This window comes from Triturus cristatus, chromosome 9 (genome assembly GCF_964204655.1).
Source record: "Triturus cristatus chromosome 9, aTriCri1.1, whole genome shotgun sequence".
In the NCBI taxonomy this organism is placed as follows: domain Eukaryota; kingdom Metazoa; phylum Chordata; class Amphibia; order Caudata; family Salamandridae; genus Triturus; species Triturus cristatus.
Genome location: NC_140592.1, coordinates 82,384,493 through 82,408,923, shown reverse-complemented (window position 1 = coordinate 82,408,923; position 24,431 = coordinate 82,384,493). Strand labels below are relative to the sequence as shown.

Below are 24,431 nucleotides of genomic sequence, written 5' to 3'. Positions count from 1 at the left end.
TTAACTCCCATTATTTAAGCAGTGTGCGACAATACGGTTTCTGATCCGTATGATGCAAACGTTCTATACAGTCTGTACCCACCAAGTGCCTGTAGATATTCAAAGCATGCTAATTGTATTACTAAGACCATATTTTACTTCTATCTTTGTGTCCAATAGGAAACGCGATAATCAAATAGGTGCAAAAAATATTGAAAGACGATTTACATATTTGGGATCAATACCGTCCTTTCATTGGTTTCCGGACTGCCTGAATAATATTGCTTCGGAGGTAGTGTCACTGGAAGTTAGAGAGAATACAAAAAGCCTAGCGAATTCAACTTTCTTAGGACTCCCAGAGAAGGACAGAACTTTAAAAAAAAAAGGCAAAATGAAACTAGATATAGAGATGTCCCCTTTGTTTCACACCAAAATTGAACAATACTATGGGCAATGTGGCGCCAGGGTTCTCTGTGACCCAAAGTTATTTCAAGTTCTCAACTTTTCAGGTGAAAACACGGTTGGATGCATCTGCAACCTGAGCTGTTAGACATTTAGCCTTATGCTGGTGTTAGAAATTGTTCCCATTTGAGAGTATGAAGATAGTGCACCTGTCTTGGAGTGTTTCATTTCATTTCCTCAGGTCACAGCTATTCCTAACCCTTGGTCACCCATTGCCTACAGACCCCTAAACTCAGGGCATTGTGAGACATGATACGCACAGCCGAGGGAGGCGACCAGTCCTCCATTACCCGCATATCATGTCAGAAAGTGCCAGTAAACCTCTTTGTGCTTGTTTTATCAGGTGGAGCAGGACTTGTGAAGCTGAGGTTTATGGCCCCTATCCAGGCACCCTCCTCCGCCTCCCTCCTTCCATCTCTCTCCTTCCGCCTCCCTCCTTCCTTGTGGTTGGCTCATCTCTTAGTCTTCCTCCTGTGTTCTGTTTCTTCCCAAGTGTTTGTTACTCTCTCTACACTCTTCTGTGGGATATAATACATTTTTCTGTCTCTTTCTTTAAGAGACTCAGCTTCCCTTCAGTAGGATCAGAATATCTTTCACAAAATCACCCATCATTTGAAGAGATTACACTTCTTGACTTGGCAGTCATATTGTACTGTGATCAGTCGTACTTTGGGACAGTCAGTTTCTCTTGTGGGGTAAGTCCCACATTGCAACAGTATGTTCTACTTTGATAATGTCAATCTCTCTTGGGAAGAGTTAGTCTTTTTCTTGAATGGCCAGTCCATCGGTGGGGAGGGGGGGGGCAGTTTTTCTTTAACAGACTGGGGGGCCGGGAAGCCCTCCCTCGCAGGCCAGGCCCTCTTTGGGGAGATATTCCCCTCCAAAACGCTCTGGCGCCTCTTTTGCAAACCGTCTCATTTATGTTACGACTGATTATTCTGTGCTGTGGCCCCTCTAGGGTAAAAAGAGGAATAGTGCAAGAAAAGGGCCCCTCGTTTACAAATATTGACTCGATCCTTTTCGCTCTTCTGGTGCAATAAACTGAGGTGTGGAATTATGGGGAAATCTGTGGCATTTTCAAGCACTTTAGGTCTGTAACGTTGTGCAAAAATGGACATGATTTTAACGTTATCTTCACATGTGTTATCATGATTGTCCTCTAAAAGTTTTTCATGATACATTAGTGGCAAATGGTGCATTTTAAGGCACAGCAATCAGCTCTCCCAGCTCAAAAAAGTGTGTGTGTGCATCACATATGTGTGTGGGTACGCATATGTTTGTGTGTGCATGCATGTGTGTGTTGAGTGTTGTGTGTGTGAATGGGTGTGTGGGGGGATGTGTGCACATGCTTGTGCATGCATGCACGTGCATGTGTATGTGCGCACATGTGTATGTTTTCACACACATGCATGTGTTTGTGTGTATGTGTGTGAGTGTGTGCATATGTATGTGTGTGTTTGGGATGTGTGCATGCATTTGTGTGCCTGTATGTGCATGTGTTGGTTTGAGTGGTGTGTGCATGTGTGTGTGTATGTGTGGGCATATGTATTTGTGCATATGTTAGCGTATGTCTACTTGTGTCTGTACATGTTTATGTATGTGTGTGTGCGCGCATGTGTATGTGTGAGCACATGTAAACTCTCTTCAGCTTGCTTGTCTACACACAGCTTTCCCTAGCACTCCTGTCCCAGCAACATCTGAGCTGACCTGCTTCAGATCTTAGTGTAGGAATGCACTTAAGAAAAGATCCCTTCATGGCCCAAACCTACCCTTGTGGGCACAGAAAAATGTGTAGATAGGCCAATCCAGGCCTGACTCCCTCATATCTTACCCACCCCGTGACTCTCAGTAGAGGGGTGGGACATGTTCTGCTGTCAGCATCAGCAGTGAGGCCTCTCTTGAAGGGTGCTCCATCGATCTGCGCAGCCCCCACCGCCTGCCTGTTCATATGAACTCTGTCTGGTCCTCTCTCCTCCTCTCCCTGCCCTCTGCTCACCTTCCTCTAGCCTCTTTCACGTCACTCAGGGCTCTCCCTCCTTCACCCCTTCTCCTCTGTGCCCTCCTTCTCTTTGCGCTCTCCTCCCTCAGTCCCCTCTGCTCCCCTCTCTCCTCTCTTACATTTAGTAGTGCTTGTTCCATCTGTGCTCTCCTTTACATCTGTAAAACCGGATACAGGCTAAGAGCGCCATGTTAAGAAAGCCTGCTAGCGAGTGAACATAGCTACCAACACAAAGACATGTTCATTCGACTAACATAGAAATCTGCAGACGTCGCGAGATGAAAGAGCGCTTCATCTGCTGAGTGATAACGAAGCGCCCACCAATCAAACACAAGGGACAGTGGGGCCGGCCTTATGTCTGCTTCTGTGGGGAATAGTAACAACTAGTTGTTACAGTACATAGAACATGCAGATGTGACAGGAAATGCTACATAAATACTACTACTAGTAATAAAAATAAAGATACGAATGATAATAGACTTATTAATAATAAAATTATTATTATTGGTAGAAGTAGTAGCAGTAATAGTAGTAGCACTAGTAGCAGCAGTAGTAATAGTAGTCGCAGTAGTAGTAGGAGGAGGAGTATGCCTGTTTTCTCGCTCCTTAACTCTTCCTCCTTGCTAGCACCTGTCTTTCTCTTTGTAACCTCCAGTCTCAATCCGTCTTTTTCTGTCTGTCCGTGGCCTCCTCTCTCTTCACTGAACCCCACTCCCACGTTCTCGCTCTCGCCTTCGCTCTATGCTTTTTCCACCATACCCTAACCCCCTTCACTTATCTCTCTGTGCTTTCCTACCTACTTTCATATACCCTGTTTTTCCCAGTGTCTAATCCATTTTCCCTTCCTACTTGCTTCTCTCTCCTCACTACGCTCCTTCGTCCACTCTCCTCTCTGCACCCTTTCTTTCTTTCTTCTTCCTCTCGGTATCTACTGCCCCCTTCCTCTACTTTCTCCCCTCTATCTATCCCCTCGCTCCTTTTCTAACTCTCTCGCCTCTCTGTTCTCCTTCTTTCTTTCTCTTTCTCCTCTCTGTATCCCCCACTACCTTTCTAACTCCTCTCTGTTTTCCCTCTTGCCTTCTCTCTCTCCTCTGTACCGCACCCACAATCCCTATCTTTCTGTCTTCTAACCCATCCCTCTTTCCCTAGCCCTCTCTCCTCTCTGCCTCCCTCCCTCTTTCCCATGGTTCGTCCTATTCTCAGGGTCACTCCGTTCTCATGTCATCCCCAGTCCGTGTCAGCGCCGCTCCCTCTGAGGACATGTTTCGTATGTCTTTGAGCGGCGCGCGGCGCTCACCCCTTTGTCCTACGTCAGTTTCTAAGCCCCCGTGCTTGTCAATGGAAGTCAAGTTCACACACTCTCTCTGGCATGTGTCTTGGAAGAGCCCTTTCCAGAGGGCAGAGTTTTCCACTCCCGGGGCCCGCAGCTGGGCCCTCCCCATGTCACTAACGTCCTTATCTCCATTAGGACGGATTCCTCCCCCGACCTTGAGAATATCCTCACATTGTTCGACTTGCAATTCATTCCAAGGAAGCTTGCAGGAATGACCCCCTTGGCAGAGGATCAAACTGTGCTGTCAGCGTGAGGGAAGCCAGGGTGGGGCCCCTGCTGAGGGTGATGCACGGCCTGTCTGTGCCCCTGAGGCCTTCCGTATCCTCAGAGAGCTCCCAGGGGTCCTTGTGTTAGCACTATACACTATGCATGTTTGAACACAGGAGTTTTACACGAACCTATTAATAAAGCGGTGTTTGCTTTGTGCTGTTTTCTGATTGGCTGGTGAGTCTTCCTAAGTCGGAGAACTATTTCAAGAAGGAGTCCCGGGCTCATTGTGCTTTGGGACTGCAGCCCCAACGAGGCCAACACTATTTGTAAAGAATGTATTTCTCTCACAACCCTATGCAAAGCACTTAACCTCATATGCTGTGAACTGAAGACATATGTCAGTGGCGGGGGTGGTTGGTGATAAATGAAACAGTAGAACGACGTATCATATCGGTTATAATACACATCTCGCAACATTTCATCACAAAGTAATTTTCTCAGATTCACACAAGGTCTGGGCAGGTGTCAAACCCCAGGTCGCCAAGCTTTGAGGTCATTTGCTCAGGTAATAAAACACATCTCCTCTAACCCTTGTCTGGGGACACTTGTGCTTTAATAGTGGTGGGCAGAGTTTAGTTCCGCAAGCGAAATTAGTGGTATTTTGATCACTCCGCCATTGCCAATCTCCAGTGGTTAAGAAGAACAGGTTGGAGATTTATATCAGTTTGTTTTTTATTCTTTCAGTAATTGTTTCTAAGCGGGAGAACTATGCCCTAGATTTCCTGTGCTGTGGGAACTCACAGAATATCAACCTGATGAAGTCCACAACTGCTGAAACATGTCAACCTTCCCTTTGCTCCTGTGCAGAGGGGTTAAGGATTAGCAGTTCAGTACTGTACCTTTAAGGTGGGGTTAAAAGTGATGTGCATATTAAGAGATCAGAAATGTTTCAAGGAGTACCACCATTTCTGGCTAAATTGTTTTGCCACCTGAGTGCTCCCCACAAACTCAAAAAGGACATTTTCCAGATTTTTGTAGTGATTTGGTGTCACTATGAGGCAATGCCCGGAGGTTTCCGTGTACCAGGGACATGTTTTTGTAATGGGGGGAGTGCCAAGAGACAAGGCAGCTATTAGTCGGGGCTGCAGGGTGCCCTCTTGCAGGAATGCAGACTGGATGGGGTTAGAGTGCCCACAGGTTAGTGCAAGAGTGTGATAGGTTTCATGAAGGCAAGCGTAGAAGAGCAAAGTGGGACATAGGCAATGGGTGGAAAGAGGCTTGGCAAAGAGAGACACAGAGATGGTTGCACAGTTAGGAGTGGGGACTGGATTAATGGTCTGGAGTTTCAGCTTGAGTTACTGGAAGCAGCTCTGAAGCCTGGCTGGGGGCTTAACCAGGTAGAAAGCTACAATCAGGTCATGTCTGCCAATTGGCAAATATTGATTGGCAAGGGGTGACTTTGGGGCTACAGAGAGTTACTGCTGCTAGAAAGACTGCATGACTCAAAGCTGTATCTGGTAGGACTAATTTCTAGGATCACACAGGACATAAGGTAAATCTTTAGAGAGACACTCTGGAATGAGCTGAAAAGCCAATACAGCTTCTCGCAAACGAACGGCCGAACAATAAGGAGGAGTGGTCAAAGTCAGAAGCTAACCCAAGGTGCCGTCATAGGAGTGTAAAAAGGGCGGGGGACACATTGTGTGACATGGAGACCACTTGTTGATGGGTCACTGTTTCCCCTGGCAACAGGCTACCATAAAATGAAGAAGAGGGGAGATTTGAGATGGGATCTTTCGGATGTGAAATGCGGGTTATGAAGAGGCTACTGAAACCAAGATTAGCTTAGGTCGTCAAATATGTTGATATATACATTGGCTATTTTTCTAGGCATATCCAATGCTGCTAAAATTAATTACCAAAGTTTTAAAAATTATTTAAATATGCCTAGCGCTCTGGCATAATGGCACACGTCTCATAACAAGAAGCATTGAAGTTAAAGGTCAAACATTTTGCTAAGATTTAAAAAAAAAAAAGTTCAAGAAGTAAAGGAGGAAATATCATCGCAACCTGGCAAAACCCTAATATAGAGCTTGGGAAGGAACTCTGTTTCTTGTAGTCTAAGGAGAGGCAAAGCTGCCCATTGCTTGTAGCCAAAGGGACCACCAAGAAAGATGCTAAAAGAGTTTGGCTCCGCCATGGCTTGGATGCCTCTAGATACAGGCCTATGCGACGAAAAGATAGAATTCAGGTGGTGTTCTCCATTCCTGTAGTGTATATTGTACCCAACTTAATGTAACACAACATGAGCACTTAAAAAAGAAAGGTGCTAGACAACCTTTCGTCCCTATCTGTTTTCCCTACCTTGATTTCTAATTAAAATCCTGCTCTATCCCAGAACTTTTCTTGGAGGAGCTTATGTGTTAGGGAAAAACGTCCTACATGTATATATAATATATATTTTCTTTTTTTTAGAACATCCTGTCCATGTATATCTATGTATTATAGTATGAGTTATTCAGTAGTTGAAGACAAAATGGATGTTGCTGCTCTGGAAATGGAACGGTGCACAAACCTGCCATGATCTTCGGGCTGTCGAGGAAGCGCCCCGGATAGTTCTTGAGCTGCAGGCTCAGCGGGAAGGCCTGCTCCTTCTCAAAGGTCTGGAGCTGCAAGAGGAAAGACTGCATGAACCCAACCGGAAGTGGAGAACAACAGACTGCACATCACTAGCTAGGCAATTTTCAGCCGTAATATGAGACATTTATGCATATTTTGAAATGGCCTTACCCTTCATGGCAATGTTTCAAACATATTTCTAAATCATAGCTGGAACAGGTGCTAAGACAACATTGATAAGGAAGCTGATGGTTGATATAGACCAACTGGGACAAAGTGTCTGTTCTACCTATTACAACACTAGAGCCCCCACTTGAGCCTTCTCTGTAGCCTTTGTAGCTAAACTCCACAGTTACTATGTCTACACAAGGTCTTGTTAATTTGTGGTTAATGTTGTTAGTATTTATGTCTTCCACTGCCCCACCCACTCTATGCGACGTGGCCTTCTTTTATGCCATCATCTCATCAATCTCCTAGAGTCAGCAGCATATTTCACAAATTGTATTAAAATTGGTTGAAATGGAAACAAGCATTGGCATAGCCAATAGGTCTCGCCTTTGGGACCTTATAAGTGTTTAGCCATGCAAAAGTTGCATAACTAAATACTTATAAGGTCCCAAAAGCGAAACCTATTGGCTATGCAAAGCGGCCGTGCGGCCGCGAAAGTGAAAGAGATCGCGATCGCGATCACGATCAAACATCAAAGCGGCCCTGCAGCCGCGAAACCGAAAGTAATCACGGTAACGCGCGGCGCGTGCGCCCGCGCACATGCACTGTGGCTCTAGGCTGGCCTGGTAGCACTTTTTGGAGCCCTCTCAATAAGTCTCGCCAGACCAGCGCATGCGCTGGGTCAGGCGAGACCTAAAAACAAGAGCAGAAACGAAACCAGTCAAGCAGAGGGACCAAGAGAAAAGACTGCACTCATCTCGGTTCTATATGAAATGTGTTCCAGACCTCTGGTGCCACACAGGAGGATGCACGTCCACCCAGTGTCAGGTGTTACACCCTGGTTTTGTCCGTATGTGTCTAGTTTGGTTCTGATTAGGCACATAGGCCCTGAAGATCTTGCCTTGGCCTGCCTGACGGGTATGCTCAGACGTGAGTCCCGTGCTCTCCATGCCACTGGAATCAATCTATCCGGGCTGAAGAGGGGTGAAACCCCGAAACCGGTCCTAGGATGCTTGTTTCCAGTCTAGGGAGGACCTGGCTTGGCAGTTCGGGCTGGACTGTTCCCATGAGGCACAGGGTCAAGACTGATTTGCATATGGCTGGGTTCAAACTGGAATGGCATGGTGAGCAAAAACAACCGATGGATTTAGGCCCAGATCTCTGTACTGGGGTGAATGTATGACATTGTTCTGCATTCTGTCCATCAATTGTTGTTTTTGCATTTGGCCTGCCCAGGAGCACAGGTTCTGAGGAGCAGTGACTCGGTCCAGTCAGGCCCACATCCTGAAGGGATACCAGACTTTGTCTGTTAAGACATGAAGATCTCGGCTACAGCGCCCTTCTGATCAGGAGCACAGTCATGGTATAGTCAGCAGCAGAGCCTCTGGTGTGGTCAGGTACAGGCTGTCAAGATCTATGGCTTGTTCTAGTCAGGCACACAGTCACTGAGGATGGATCTAAGGTTCATTTAGTCAGATTTCTAAGGAAATGATGATCTAAGGCTCAGTAAAAAAACTTTAAGGATCTATGGCTTGGACCAGTAAGAAGCAATCACAGCATATCTAAAGCTCAGTTCTCCTCTCAGATGCATAACCTCTGAGGATACAAGGTTCTGCCCAGTCAGGTGCACAGCCTCTGAAGATATAGGGCTCAGTGCAGTGTGATACACAGCTCATGCCGGCCGATGCACATCATCTGAAGATCTAAGGCTCACGCTGGTCACATGCAGAGCTGATGAGGATCTAAGGGTCAGTCCAGTGTAGTACACAGCCTCTGAGGTTCAATTGCTCAGGCCAGCCGGTGCACATCATCTGAAGATCTAAGGCTCACGCTGGTCAGATGCAGAGCTGATGAGGATCTAAGGGTCAGTCCAGTGTAGTACACAGCCTCTGAGGTTCAATGGCTCAGGCCAGCCGGTGCACATCATCTGAAGATCTAAGGCTCACGCTGGTCAGATGCAGAGCTGATGAGGATCTAAGGGTCAGTCCAGTGTAGTACACAGCCTCTGAGGATCAATGGATCAGGCCAGCCGGTGCACATCATCTGAAGATCTAAGGCTCATGCTGGTCAGATGCAGAGCTGATGAGGATCTAAGGGTCAGTCCAGTGTAGTACACAGCCTCTGAGGATCAATGGCTCAGGCCAGCCGGTGCACATCATCTGAAGATCTAAGGCTCATGCTGGTCAGATGCAGAGCTTCTGAGGATCTAAGGGTCAGTCCAGTGTAGTACACAGCCTCTGACCATCAAAGGCTAAGGCCGATCCAGTGCAGTGTCTGAGGATCTAGGGTTTAACCTGGGGAGGAGCTCTGCCCCATAGGATTTAAGGCTCGGTCTAATGCACTGCACAGGATCTCAGGATCTAAAGCCTCAGTCAGGAGGACAGTTTCTAAGAGTCTAAGGCTCAATACAGTGAGATGCGCAGCCTCTGAGGAGCTAAAGCCATGGCTAGTCAGGTGCTGAGCCTCTTAGGATGTAAGGCTCAGTCCAGTGTAGTACAAAGCCTCTGAGGATTTAAGCACTGAGGCTAGTCAGGTGCACAGCTCTGAGGATCTAAGGCTCATAATGGTCAGGGGCCCAGCTATGAGGATCTAAACCTCAATCTGATGCGGTGTACAGCCTTTGAGAATCGAAAGCTCGGTTCACTGAGGTTAACAGCCACTGAGTATCTAAGGCTCAGGCCCGTCACGTGCAGAGTCTCATAGGATCAAAGGCTCAATCTGGTAAGGTGCACAGCCTATGAAGATCTAAGGCTCAGTCCAGTGCTGTGCAAAGCCTCCGAGGATCTAAGGTTCATAATGGTCAGGGGCCGCTCTGACGATCTAAACCTCAATCTGGTGAGGTGTACAGCCTTTGTACAGCCTTTGAGAATTATAGGCTCAGTCCAGTGAGGTTAACAGCCACTGAGTAACTAAGGCTCAGACCGTCATATGCAGAGTCTCTTGGATCTAAGGCTCAGTCTGCGAAACTGCACAGCCAATGAGGATCTAAGGCTCAGTCCAGTGAAGTACAGAGCCGCTGACGATCTACGGCTCAGTCCAGTGAAGTGCAGAGCCTCTGACAATCCAAGGCTTTGTCCAGTGAAGTGCAGAGCCTTTGACAATCTAAGGCTCAGTCCAGTGAAGTACAGAGCCTTTGACGATCTAAGGCTCAGTCCAGTGAAGTACAGAGCCGCTGACGATCTAAGGCTCAGTCCAGTGAAGTACAGAGCCGCTGACGATCTAAGGCTCAGTCCAGTGAAGTACAGAGCCGCTGACGATCTAAGGCTCAGTCCAGTGAAGTACAGAGCCTCTGACGATCTAAGGCTCAGTCCAGTGAAGTACAGAGCCGCTGACGATTTAAGGCTCAGTCCAGTGAAGTACAGAGCCGCTGACCATCTAAGGCTCTGTCCAGTGAAGTGCACAGCCTCTAACGATCTAAGGCTCAGTCCAGTGAAGTACAGAGCCTCTGACGATCTAAGGCTCAGTCCAGTGAAGTGCAGAGCCTCTGACGATCTAAGACTCCATCCAGTGAAGTACAGAGCCGTGCAGTCCAGTGAAGTACAGAGCTGCTGACGATCTAAGGCTCAGTACAGTGAAGTACAGAGCCTCTGACGATCTAAGGCTCAGCCAGTGAAGTGCAGAGCCTATGACAATCTAAGGCTCAGTCCAGTGAAGTGCAGAGCCTATGACAATCTAAGGCTCAGTCCAGTGAAGTGCAGTGCCTCTGACGATCTAAGGCTCAGTCCAGTGAAGTACAGAACCGCTCAGTTCAGTGAAGTACAGAGCTGCTGACGATCCAAGGCTCAGTCCAGTGAAGTACAGAGCCTCTGACGATCTAAGGCTCAGTTCAGTGAAGTGCAGACCCTCTGAAGATCTAAGGCTCAGTCCAGTGCGGTGCAAAGCCTCTGAGGATCTAAGGCTCATGATGGTCGAGGGCCCAGCTCTGAGGATCTAAACCTCAATCTGGTGAGGTGTACAGCCTATGAAGATCTAAGGCTCAGTCCAGTGCGGTGCAAAGCCTCTGAGGATCTAAGGCTCATGATGGTCGAGGGCCCAGCTCTGAGGATCTAAACCTCAATCTGGTGAGGTGTACAGCCTTTGAGAATCGAAGGCTCAGTCCAGTGAGGTTAACAGCCACCGAGTAATTAAGGCTCAGACCTGTCATGTGCAGAGTCTCTTAGGATCCAAGGCTCAGTCCAGTGTGGTGCAGACCCTCTGAGGATCTAAGGCTCAGTTCAGTAAGGTGCAGAGCCTCTGAGGATCTAAGGCTCAGTTTAGTGTTGTACACAGCCTCAGAGGATCCAAGGCTCAGTCCAGTGAAGTTAACAGCCACTGAGTATCTTAGGCTCAGGTCCGTCATCTGCAGAGTCTTTTAGGATTGAAGGCTCAATCTGATAAGGTGCACAGCCTATGAGGATCTAAAGGCTCAGTCCAGTGAGATGCAGAGCCTCTGAGGGTCTAAGGCTCAGTCCACTGAGGTGCAGAGCCTCTGAGGGTCTAAGGCTCAGGCCCATCATGTGCAGAGTGTCTTAGGATATAAGGCTCAATCTTGTAAGGTGCACAGTCTTCTAGGATCTAAGGTTCAGGCCGGTAAGGTGCACAGCCTCTGAATATCTAAGGCTCAGTCTAGTGATGTACACAGCCTCTGAGGATCTAAGATTCAGTCCAGTGAGGTTCACAGCCTCTGAGGATCTAAGGCTCAGTCCAGTGAGGTGCAGAGCCTCTGAGGATCTAAGGCTCAGGCCCATCATGTGCAGAGTGTCTTAGGATATAAGGCTCAATCTTGTAAGGTGCACAGTCTTCTAGGATCTAAGGCTCAGGCCGGTAAAGTGCACAGCCTCTGAATATCTAAGGCTCAGTCTAGTGATGTACACAACCTCTGAGGATCTAAGGTTCAGTCCAGTGAGGTTCACAGCCTCTGAGGGTCTAAGGCTCAGTCCAGTGAGGTGCAGAGCCTCTGAGGATCTAAGGTTCAGGCCCATCATGTGCAGAGTGTCTTAGGATATAAGGCTCAATCTTGTAAGGTGCACAGTCTTCTAGGATCTAAGGCTCAGGCCGGTAAGGTGCACAGCCTCTGAATATCTAAGGCTCAGTCTAGTGATGTACACAGCCTCTGAGGATCTAAGGTTCAGTCCAGTGAGGTTCACAGCCTCTGAGGATCTAAAGCTAGGACCCGCCATGTGCAGAGTGTCTTAGGATCTAAGGCTCATTCTAGTGATGTACACAGACTCTGAGGATCTAAGGTCCAGTCCAGTGAGGTGCAGAGCCTCTGAGGATCTAAGGCTCAGTCCAGTGAGGTACAGAGCCTCTGCGGATCTACCGCTCGCTCTGTCAGATGCAGCACATGAGATGTTAGGCTCAGCCGGAGATAGGAAACAGCCTCTGAAGATCTGTGGCTTGATACGGTCAAATGCAGAATCACTGCATATCTAAGGCTCAGTCCAGAGAGGAGCCCAGTCTCAGAGGAGTGAAGCCTTGTTGTAGTCACACTCACAAGCGCCCGATTATTTAAAGCTGTAGCTACTATCAATGTGCCACACCAAGGCAGACTGTTGTGGCTAGTCTCCAACACACTGAAAAACCTTAAAGAACATTACAGACAATTTGCATTTGATATGAGAGATAAGCTGACGGGGTATATACTTGGACTCTTCTTCAAGTAGACCTATTTTGTAGAATCACATGTACATTTCCTAGATATTAGGGTAAAAGAATATCCCTCTCATATCTATCACTATCTCCCCTCTGCTTCTCAGGATTCTTCAGCCTGATCCCAGAGGGTGCTGCCGCGCCAGCTGATGAGATGAAACACAGATCCCCACGAGGCAGGAGGGGGTCTCTAGAAATGGTGGTCAGTCCAACTAGGGTATTGGAGGAAAGGCCCCCCTTTACCTACCAGGCTGGTGGGCTTTGCCCCCTGGTACTTACAGTAGGGCGCGTAGGTCTACCATATTTTATAGGCTCTTATCATGTGAGTGGCAGGTCACAGTCAAAATTGTCAAGCTGGGGTAGCACCCATGGACCTACTGTACCTACTGGTCCTACAAATTCCAATTAAGAAAGGGAGAGCTGGGATTTGCTTTAACTGCACCTTTAAATGAAGATGTATACGGAAATGTAGCTGGCAAAGTTTTGAGTCCCACTATTCTGGGATTAGACTGATCAACCCCAGCCAGTAAAGGACTACTCTTTTGTCATTCATGGGTTGCACAGTGGGGGGGGGGGGTGTCCAGGCACCTGCATTTTCAGGGATGGTATGTGGGAAATGTGGGCTAAAACAATCTCCCATACTTAGACTGACGTCTGCAGGCCCGTCACTCTCTGGAAGAGGTCAAAGCAGCAGCACACCTTCTACCAGAGTTCTAGACTGGGGGAAATATCAACATCCAGAGTTCTATTGCTGCTCCACAAGTCCAAATGAAAGAAAGAAACAAGCCCTGAAAGATTTCTCCAATTCCCAGGCTAACCAATGGGACACCAGGGACAGTCAAAGGCCGCAATAGATTCAGATCCACAACTTGAGATCAGATGGGGCTGACACCAGCTGGCCACATGGCTAGAGACTTTCTGAGTGTAGTCTTTGCAATTTACAGACAAATCCTAATGGAGGTCAGATGGGGAAGGCAAAGGTGTCTTCAGGACATGGGTGTGAGGAGTGAGAGGTCAGACACTGGCTAGGGACAGCTTGTAGGTGGGCGCGTGTGTAGCTGGGAAAAAAATATGGCTAGTCCTCTATTCTCCACTTCAGCCCTAGCTAGGGTTTAATTTGGATTCTGCAGACCTCCATAGCCTAAGCGCACTGCATGAGGGCAATATATCAGGAATGACTCATTCATGTGGAAAAATGGAAAAGAACATTCATGCTAGAGCAGCATTCCATGTGGCTGCAGGGAGGTCAACATTCATCCTTTATATGAACATGATATGCGCAACGTGGATGCCACTTGTACTGACTCACAACATACATGAAGAAGGAAGTGAGGAACATCAGTTTATTATGGACTGAGTGGGATTTTTATGGAGAGGGTCGATAAACTACTATTGGAATTGTGTAGGTATGTGCCCCGCACTAGAATTTAGCTGCTGATAACCACAAGCCTCCGTAATAGCATGGTCATGGTACAGTAAACACCCCATAACACTGGGCTTGGGAGGTATGGGTACCCTTCGAACGTACACGCTGGAAAACACAGGCGACAAAAAAAATCAAATGACCCTTAGTGGGCCAGATGGCACAACTGTTAACAGTGTGTGTAGTATGCATTGTGCGTATTCTGTAGTTCAATTAATGTGCATGGGTAAACTCTGAAAATCAGTGTTTTGTAACTTTTGCTAGAGCAATGCCTAGAACAGCCATACTGCACTGTCGTAAGAATGCAGAATTTTAATGCAAATTGTATGTTCTATTCTTAAACTGTATTAAATCACTTGTTTGCAGGTGTTTTAAATTGTTGTTGTACCAAAATCCTTCACTGAAATCTGTTGAAATCTTAAAAAGAAAGACGAGCTACGCCAGAGAAACATGTTTGTAACGGGTAACAATATTTTTACACCTTGTTGCTAATTGGTTGGATCTAGAACTGAAAGCTATTTTTATAAAAATAACAAATGTGTGCCACAATAATTAGCAATGCCCTATTGGGAATCATCCGCGCCTTGGCATCATCTTTACATGGATAACTTAAAGGCTCGCTTTTCATTTCCTCATTTGGGTTAGAGTAAAATTGTGTTCATTTTCTGCCAGAGGGTGATTTATGATGTGTGTGTCAAATGACAAACATCACGAGTGAAGCAGGCAAGTTTGACTCATTGCACGAAAATCACATTTCTCTACTTACTACCCAATCTCAAACGACTTCAGCAAATAGCATATCATCAAGTGCACAATGAATATGACAAACTCTTGAAAGGAGATTGACAGACTACACTTTTGTGTGCTAGTCCCCACCAGAAGTGACAAACATTTGAAAGGGAAATAGTTAGTAATTCGCACAAATCATCAAATCCAAACAACTGCTGGAAATATTTGTCCTGTCTTGTGTAGGGGCATTCGTCATTTGTATATGAATCACTTTAAGGACGTTATGGACCAAAAATCCACCCTCACAGTCAAAAACATTTTAATTAAAGAAGGGCCTACCTACCAGAACTTTACTGCACTCAACTGTTGAGGAATCCACCCACCGGGCCTCAAATGCCCTATCCGGTCCGAACGAACACTGCAGATCTTGATCCTGGTGAAAGAGAGAAAAAGATGGGGATTTGGGGATTCACTGAAGATACTAATGAGGTGTGGAGTAGAAGCAGAAAGACACCATGCACCAAGCTCTCAGACCAAGAGTTATTCTTCATCTGGACAAAGTAGGCCAAGCTTTTGCCAAAGGTTCTCAGTCTCCAAGTGACCATTCTGGAACCCTCATCATAAAGGCATCATTGTGACTCTATGCAGTTCCATTACCTCATAATACACAATCTAAACTCTGTCACACTCAGGCCCAAAGAGTTATAAGTCTTTTTCTGTGAGCGTCAAAGAGTATGGAATCACAACGTGTACAAAAAGCTCTTACTGTTCTACAGAATTAGGAAAAATCATAGCTTAGTGTACTGGTCATTTACTTTATCAAGCTTTGAGAAGTTTGCAAACTTGACATTTTCTCGAAAAACCTTTGGGGGAGGAATTTCTCCCACTAAAAGTACGATTGTGCAGAGCTTTTTATTGCAATTTAAACTTTGAAAATGTGAATGGCTTAAAAAAAAAAAAATGCACAAGTTTGTGGAGATAAACCTTTACACCTTTAAATGTCCCCACCTTGGATTAGCATCGCAAAGGACCAGCCCTATCCCATGGAACACGTCAACAAAATGGATAGCACTGGAGGGGACTGGGGACAAAGCGAAGACAATGGAACATTTACAACCAATTCCAGGTATATTTGCCTAGTTTCCCTTTCTTCTTTTTGAAGTTAAGAGCTCACCTGACACCTTGTAAAAACACAAGTGAGTAATTGATTCCCCTAAATTTCAAAAGATTATTTCTCGTGTGTACAAACCACAGTATGCATTTGGTGTATCGGAGGGTGTGAGTGCATGAGGTGGGGATGTCTGCATGTGCCTAAGCCTAACACATCTACATTTTGTATGTTTATTGGTGGCTACGTACCTGTCTTTTTGCTTGTCTAAATACTATGCCCATCCTTCTAAGCTCCTTTTTGTTGTATGTTAGTGTATATCTACGCATTATATTGTATTTTAGAATTTGCATAACTCTTCATACCTCTGCGAAAGTTGCAAATGCCCCGATTTTCACCAGTTTCTGAGCACCCACTCTGAAGTTTATGGTTAAGGGCTGCTGAATGTGGTATGACCTATGTGAGCGATGTTGGTGCAGGTATGTGGGCAATGAAGATGTGCTCAAAATATGGTGCAGCAGGCATCGTGGCGCATGTGCATAAGTGTGGTGAGTGAGAAGGCAGGCACAGCCACAGACACATACCTACCAGTTTGTCATAGTCTGTATACTTTAAAAACAGCTGAGTGACTTAGTGTGTGTGTGTGTGTATGTGTGTGTGTGTGTGTGTGTGCACACATGTGCATGTGCCTGTGTGTCCATGCAGGTATGACTACCTGCTCTACTCAGTGGCGGCTGCTCCCGAGAAGCAGTAGTGGGGCGGGGAGGGGGATTGGAGGGTTAAAAAAATGTTTCATTTTAAAAGATCACTTACCTGACGGCTGGCCGGCCTCTGCCTCTCTTCCGACCTCTTCCTGTCTTCTGTGCTAGCAGGAAGCACCCAGGCTCCCTTAAGCGAATCACAACGCTGCAATGCAGTGTTGTGATTGATCTGAGTGTGGTGGTTCGGTGCTCAGATGTGGAATGGGAGCCTGAGTATGTTCTCCACCAAGAACATGCAAAGTGTGCAGAATTGGTTGGCCGGTCCAAGATGTTTAGCCAAACATTCATGCGCACTTAGGATGATGCCCACCACTCCTCCCCCCTGCACTGCCCAGCCTAGCCCCGCCCCACAAAACTGCCTTAGCACGGAAAAATAAAATGATAATAACAGCATGTCATTATTATTTTATTTTTCCTTTTTTGCAGTACTGAGAGGCAGTGGGCTCTACTGTTCATCTGTATCGTGTGTGTTTGTGTTTCTTTGTCGAAATGACTGTGTTTATATAGAGGATTGTGGTTTTTAATTTCTGTTTGTTAGTGTGTTTGATTGGCAGTAGATTGGTTGCTGCAGAACTGATGTTTATGGGATCTCAAGCTCCGAGTTATGTACATTTTGCATACAGGTCACGATGAGTATGAATTGTTTTTATGTCAATGTGGTGTTGTTTACGTAGTGTAGAAGCTGATGTAGCTCTGACTACAGCTATTTGTTTCTATCTCGGTGTGTTTTTTTTCGACCATCTGCATGTGCCTGTATTTCTGTGCATACTTACAGTCGGTGGTCTGCTGCCATCTGTGTGCACACAACATAAAATGTCTATTTGTAGGGTGCACAATGACCCTTTGAGACTTCTTGGTGCTGAATAACATGTCACCAAACTCAATGGTGGTCACATCATGGAGCTCAGGAGGATGAAAGGCCGTGATTTGAACCTGTGACCATGAGGTCAAAAACAGATCAGTGCAGTATATGCATTAGTTGAAAGCAACTCGGCTCACTTATATATAACAAACTAGAAAAGTGTCTTTCTGATTATCTTTGTATCTCTGTTTCCAAGAAAGGAGGTCAAGAGAGAACAATGAATTTCCTGTACCCGTTGCCCACAAATACTGGAAGCAAACACAAAAAAACTCAAGGCTTTGCTCGTGGGCAATCTGGGGCTTTCCATGAGGCGGCCATATGTTGCCTTAGTCATGGTTCCTCACAGCAACCACAATGCCCCACATTTCCCAACGTGTGACCACCTAATATATCTTTTTAGATGGAAAACTACAGGGTACAAAGATGCAAACATTGAAGTAAACAAAGAGAAGGAGAAAGTGAGATAAAGAGAGAGGGAAACAGTGAGATATGGCGAGAGAAGAATGACTAATGGGCTGATTGCAACTACGGTGGTCCTATGGACGGATCGCCGTAGCCGCGGTGGCGGTGCGGGCACTGCCGCACCGGCGGTCCGGCCACCTTATTACGAGTTTGGGGGTCGGACTGCCAAACGACCGCTGCAAGGAACCCCGGTGATGGCGCAGCGGTCTGAGGCCCGCAATGTGCTTCATGCGGCACCACCAAGCATATTAGGAGTGTCCGCACTGCAACAGTTTTCATGGCGGTGAGCCCGCCATGAAAAGTATGGCAGTGAGGAAACAAAGGGGGCCCTACAGGGCCCCCTGTTGCCTCAGGGGCAAGGAATGCATGCCGGGGGGCACATGGTGTGCCCCCCTGTATACATGCACCCCCAGTTCCTGCACAGCATGTACTTAACAGTCCAGGGCCTGCAGGAACTTGCTTTGGTGTTCCCATTGCGGAGCCTTTCTAAGGCTCACTGCCTGGGACCGCCAAAGCACCACCCGCCAGACCATGAGAAAACACCTAAATCTGTCAGGCAGGTGGGCGGCTAACAAGTTTGGTGGTGTGGGAGAGGGGCGCTGGCATGGCGGCCCGCTCCCTCACTGCCAGACTCGTAATCAGGTTGTAAGCTAAGGAAGAAAGAGAAACAGAAAATTAGGAAGCGAGAGGCAGGGAGAGAGGAAATAAGATCGAGAGAAAGAATGAGTGAAAGATAAAGACATCCCTTCTGCAAATGGGCATTATTTGCACGCAAATGTTGGTTGACCCTGAAAAACATAGAGGTAATGTTATCTTGCGGGTTGACCAACCCATTTCTTGAATGTGTTACTAGGTGTAAGGATAAATAAAAAAAACTCAAGCCTAAGCATCAGGATTGAAGAGTGCAAGGATTTTCAACGCTCCAGGCGAAATGCTATTTTGCTTTTGGAGCGCTCCCCATACATATAACAAAGCCTATTTTTGTGGACATTTCTGCTATTTGGTGCCATCACAAGTTGTCATCCTAAGTCTGCTGCCTTGCCTCACCATATTGAACAGCCAGCCCATAATGCCTCTCTCCCCGCGGTCTTCTATCGCTGTCCCTGCAAAGTACATCTGAACCCAGTGTGTAGGACAGAAGGCAGATGTGCTAAATGTCTTCTGTACAATGACCTCCCCAAGCCGGCCAAGGCCAGGACCCTGAGCCGCCCAATGTCTCCTTCACTGGCGGTCTTCAGGCGTAAGGACGGTCCTTCTCGAGGTCAAACCCTACACCCATGGACCATGAAATCCTGCAACTGGGACAGGGTAACCCGCACTACTGTCACCACAGAGACAGTCTGCACTCTATGTAAATCCGGAGGCTTCCAGGCCCTAGGGTTACCATACAACTCCATAAAACAGGGACACATCGTTCAAAGCCCTAGGCTTTCATCTCACACAACAGTGCATTCTGGGACATGTAGTCTTGGTTTAGTTCAATTGAAGGCACTGTAGCATCAAACAAGACAACAATGTAGTAAAGGACAGTCCAGGACTGGAAAGGGGTGTCTTCTAGAAATGTGCTCATGTGGTAACTCGATATAAGACAGGCCAGGGTGTCTTAAAATCCAACAGGGCTGAGCGAGTCTACCCTTTAACAGGAAGTGAAATTAGTGATAGCAACTGCTAAATGGTAAGATCTACTGCAGCTCACCACACTTTCAGGGGCAAAGGACTTCTGGGAAACCTCCCCATTTCCTGTTCATTCTAATCTGAATATTAAGGCCAGCACCAGATTCCAGTGTCTTGCCCCCAGTTTTGGAGCATGTGCCAGACTTGCACTGAGCATCATCTGACATGGTGACCCCTCCCCCCTCACACACACACTTCTGCAGAGGTGCTTGTGTACTTAACCAGCAGCACATGAGCTGAAATGAACATCAGGTTGGAAAACGTCACTGGAGTGTTGTAAAGCTGTCAACATGGCAGTTTTTCTTTAATTTTCTGGCAGGCCAATAAGCTGCAGAACTCCATCACAAGCTTAAACAAAAAATGCGCTGCAGTGCCCATTCACAAGCATGATGAAAGAGACTTCTGCTGCAGAGTCAGAGGAAAATCATTTAGGGCACAAACACTACTAAGACATTACTTCTCTACAGACTAAAACAATGGAAACAGTGAACATTGTAAGGTATATCTACAGCAACTAAAATAAAATGTCCTCCCCAAGTTTATTTTTGACAGCAATACAACATTTAATGTGACTGATATACAACCCAGCGTTCTCAACCGTCCTCACTCTCCTGGTGAGTCTCATAGGGGCCGATTCACAGAACTAATCTGAGACAAAATCCTAAACTTACTACTTTTGGTATTCACAGAAGGCATTTAGTAGTAGTAAAGTTTGGATTTTGTCTTAAGTTTGACTTAAGACAGGCTTAAGACAGACTTAAGACAAACTTAAGACAAACTTAGGACAAACTTAGGACAGACTTAAGACAGACTTAAGACAGACTTAAGACAAACTTAAGACAAACTTAGGACAGACTTAAGACAGACTTAAGACAGACTTGAGACAAACTTAAGAAAAAATCCTAACTTTACTACTACTAAATGCCTTCTGTGAATACCAAAAGTAGTAAGTTTAGGATTTTTTCTCAGATTACTTCTGTGAATCGGGCCCATAGTGCCTGAAAATACTTCAGGCCACTAAAAACACCCGAGAGCTCCATTAGGACGCGGTGGGCTGCTGTAAGTCAGGGTGTTGGGGGGGCTGGGCTAGGACTGCCACCAAATGTATTTTGGGTTCGCCATCGCGTTGGCAGCAGTTTTTAATTTGTAAAATAATAAGTGCTAGTTATTTCTCAGGAGACCACTGCTGCTTGTGCCACTCAGCACTGCCAAATACCAGTACCGACACCTACTTGCCATTACACTACCCCAAGTTTTAGAATTTGGACTGTACCACTGTGACTCAAAGCCGTAAGAATGGCCTAAACACCCTGGTGTTTTTATTTTAATCAGACATTTAATTGTTAGTTTTCTGATGTGTTCCTCTTATTTATTTATGTATTTTAAAGAGAACGAATGAGTCACCATGTGGTGGACTGGCTAAAATATGTGGCAGTTTTGAGGGAAAAAAATGTGTTGGAACCAAGCACCGGAAAACACTGGCACAAATAAAGCCCTGGTTAAAAGGTGTTTCATCGCCACAGAGGTTCCTGTCTTCATGGTGTGCGATGCTTTGGTGAAAAAAAGTGGTGACATGTGGGACTTGTCACCCCTTGTGTTTGTTCTTCAAAGTCTGAACCGCCCACAGTGAGGGCCTTTCTTCGGGAAAATAAAAAGCCGATGTCCCAGACACCTCAGGGGTTGTCCAGCGACGCAACGCAAAATGATGCTCCCCCTGCAGAATGTAAAGAGGAGCCCCCGAGTCTTAAATATCCCACAGATATTAATTGACCTGAATGGAGGCTCTTTTGAAGGTTCGGGGCCCCCCTGCGCCGCAGGGGTCTGCGTTACACCCCTGGGGTTGTCTCTCAGTAGGTGTGGGACAATTAGCACTTGTCCTCTCCAGAAACATCATAGTGCTCACAGCAGATCTACATAGTAAAACAGCTGGCAAACATAGTGTTGGAAAGCTGCCCTATGTCGATTATGGATTTGCCCGGAAAAAAGGGGTTTCCTGATGTAGAACTGAAGGTGGCCCCACCGATGGGAAATCTATATAAAACTGTGGATCCATATGGTGGTGGTCGGGAAAACCGCCAATTCTTGGCCATTTTCTGTTACTGCCCAGCTCTAAATAAGGCCTTTGATCTGTCAAGAAAGGCAATTAATAAACATGACCGCTGCAAACAGTTTACTAATGGGACCCACGAGCTTCCATATTGCACGTGCTCTTTTGCATTATGCTTGGCTAACAGATAGCATATCTCACACCATGAACTGAGCCAGCTATAAATGCTTCCAATAAGATTAATGCAAAAACAACAGTTGATGGACAGAATGCAGATCAATGTCATACATTCACCCCAGTACAGAGATCTGGGCCTAAATCCATCGTTTTTCTGCTCACCATGCCGTTCCAGTTTGAAACCAGCCATATGCAAATCAGTCTTGACCCTGTGCCTCATGGGTACAGTCCAGCCCGAACTGCCAAGCCAGGTCCTCCCTGGACTGGAAACTAGTATCCTAGGACCGGTTTTGGGATTTCATCCCTCTTCAGCCAGGATAGCTTGATTCCATTGGCATGGAGAGCACGGGACCCACGTCTGGGCATACCCGTCCCACTCGGGGTGACAAATGCAATGCAAAAACAACATTTGATGGACAGAATGCAGATCAATGTCATACATTCACCCCAGTACAGAGATCTGGGCCTAAATCCATCGTTTTTTTTGCTCACCATGCCGTTCCAGTTTGAACCCAGTCATATGCAAATCAGTCTTGACCCTGTGCCTCATGGGTACAGTCCAGCCCGAACTGTCAAGCCAGGTCCTCCCTGGACTGGAAACAAGCATCCTGAGACCGGTTTCGGGATTTCACCCCTCTTCAGCCAGGATAGCTTGATTCCATTGGCATGGAGAGCACGGGACCCACGTCTGGGCATACCCTTCCCACTCGGGGTGACAAATGCAAAAACAACAGTTGATGGACAGAATGCAGATCAATGTCATACATTCACCCCAGTACAGAGATCTGGGCCTAAATCCATTGTTTTTTTGCTCACCATGCCGTTCCAGTTTGAAACCAGCCATATGCAAATCAGTCTTGACCCTGTGCCTCATGGGTACAGTCCAGCCCGAACTGCAAAAGCCAGGTCCTCCCTGGACTGGAAACTAGCATCCTAGGACCGGTTTCGGGATTTCACTCCTCTTCAGCCAGGATAGCTTGATTCCAGTGGCATGGTGAGCACGGGACCCACGTCTGGGCATTCCCGTCCCACTCGGGGTGACAAATGCAAAGCAAAAACAACAGTTGATGGACAGAATGCAGATCAATGTCATACATTCACCCCAGTACAGAGATCTGGGCCTAAATCCATCGTTTTTTTTGCTCACCATGCCGTTCCAGTTTGAACCCAGCCATATGCAAATCAGTCTTGACCCTGTGCCTCATGGGTACAGTCCAGCCCGAACTGCCAAGCCAGGTCCTCCCTGGACTGGAAACTAGCATCCTAGGACCGGATTCAGGATTTCACCCCTCTTCAGCCAGGATAGCTTGATTCCAGTGGCATGGAGAGTACGGGACCGGTCCTAGGATGCTTGTTTCCGGTCCAGGGAGGACCTGGCTTGGCAGTTCGGGCTGGACTGTTCCTATGAGGCACAGGGTCAAGACTGATTTGCATATGGCCAGGTCTAAACTGGGGTGGCATGGTGAGCAAAAGAATGATGGATTTAACCCAGATCTCTTGACTGGGGGTGAATATTTTGATTTGTTCTGCATTCCGTTGATCAACTGTGTGTCTTTTCCAATAAGATTAGGCATAGCACAGGACATTATTTGTCCAGGATCACACGCATTTGGTATAGTGGAGAAGCAGAGATTAAAAGAAAATGCCTTCATGCGGAAATTTGCAATTTAGCCAATAACCCATATCCAGACTACACCTCCTCAGCTACCTTTGCTCACATTCAGTTACACGGTGACGTCAAAAGTAAACGCACATTATTCCTCATTTCAGTTCAGTTCAGTTCAATATACTTTATTCGGGTTGTGGAACAGCCATAAAAACGATTACAGAATGAAGTGCACTGTGCTTTGTTTAGCAAGCTCATCACGGGGACAGGGTGTAGAATCTAGGGGGCACATTTTCATAACAGGAAAAGAGACTAGATGGTGCACTATGCCTAGTCTCAGTCTAGTCAATACATAACGGTGAGAAGATTTAGTCAAGTAATTAAATAATCTAGGATTCCCCAACTAGATTCAATGGTTTGATAAAATGTGAAACTCGATTTTTTCTCTATAGCTCTCCTATGAGTTTCTATTTGATATGCTAAAAATGAATCCTTAATCTCCCGTTTGCTTAAAGAAGCCATCTGCTCCGGGTTAACAAAAATCTTTATGTTGAATAATTTACTATATATTTCATTAATATATTTTAACAATGGGATGAGCGATTTTTTCTCAAGGAGTAAACAATCTTTGATAATAGATTTAGTAACAAGTCTCATCTTTAGCCTAAATAGATCTCCATACCAGCAGTGGCAGCATAGCAGTCAAATCTGCTAGGTATGTCAGATCCACCTCTCGATGTATTAGTTTTGTAGATGTAAGAGCCGTTTTAAAAAGGCGTTTTCTTTTTGTTGCAGGATCGGGCAGCAACTATTACCCCCGACCCCCGCACCATATAGAGCAATAGCGACACATCGCGCCGTGTATATTGTCAACATTTCCTTTACAGGGTACTTACCTAATTTGGATGCAAATCTAAAAACCCCATGAGCACTCTTGGTCATCTTGGAACGGACATTAGATAGTTCCAGACTCCATTTCCCATTGCCCTAATAGATTACCCCTAAGTAACAAAACAAATTGATAGTTTGTACTGGGGTGCTATCAATATAAAACATTTTACATTTCTTTGGTTTAGGGCCCCATATCATGGTAAAAGATTTTGTTTTGTTAATTACTAATTTCCGTGCAGCTATGAATTTACTAAATGTATCCATTAGTCGTTGTAGGCCAACTGGGGTCCTAG

General features: G+C 46.2%; 1 protein-coding gene across 2 annotated transcripts in view; it reads right to left on the bottom strand.

Annotated features, from left to right (window-relative positions):
• The window catches only part of PLXND1 (plexin D1), a 316,145-nt gene that overhangs the window by 141,356 nt on the left and 150,358 nt on the right, over positions 1–24,431 (bottom strand). For both annotated transcript variants that reach the window (XM_085624462.1, XM_085624461.1), the window contains exons 10-11: positions 14,894–14,983; positions 6,559–6,652 (exon numbers count right to left, since the gene is read on the bottom strand). In XM_085624462.1, coding sequence (XP_085480588.1) covers positions 6,559–6,652; positions 14,894–14,983 — 184 coding nt within the window. The remainder of the gene's footprint in view (positions 1–6,558; positions 6,653–14,893; positions 14,984–24,431) is intronic.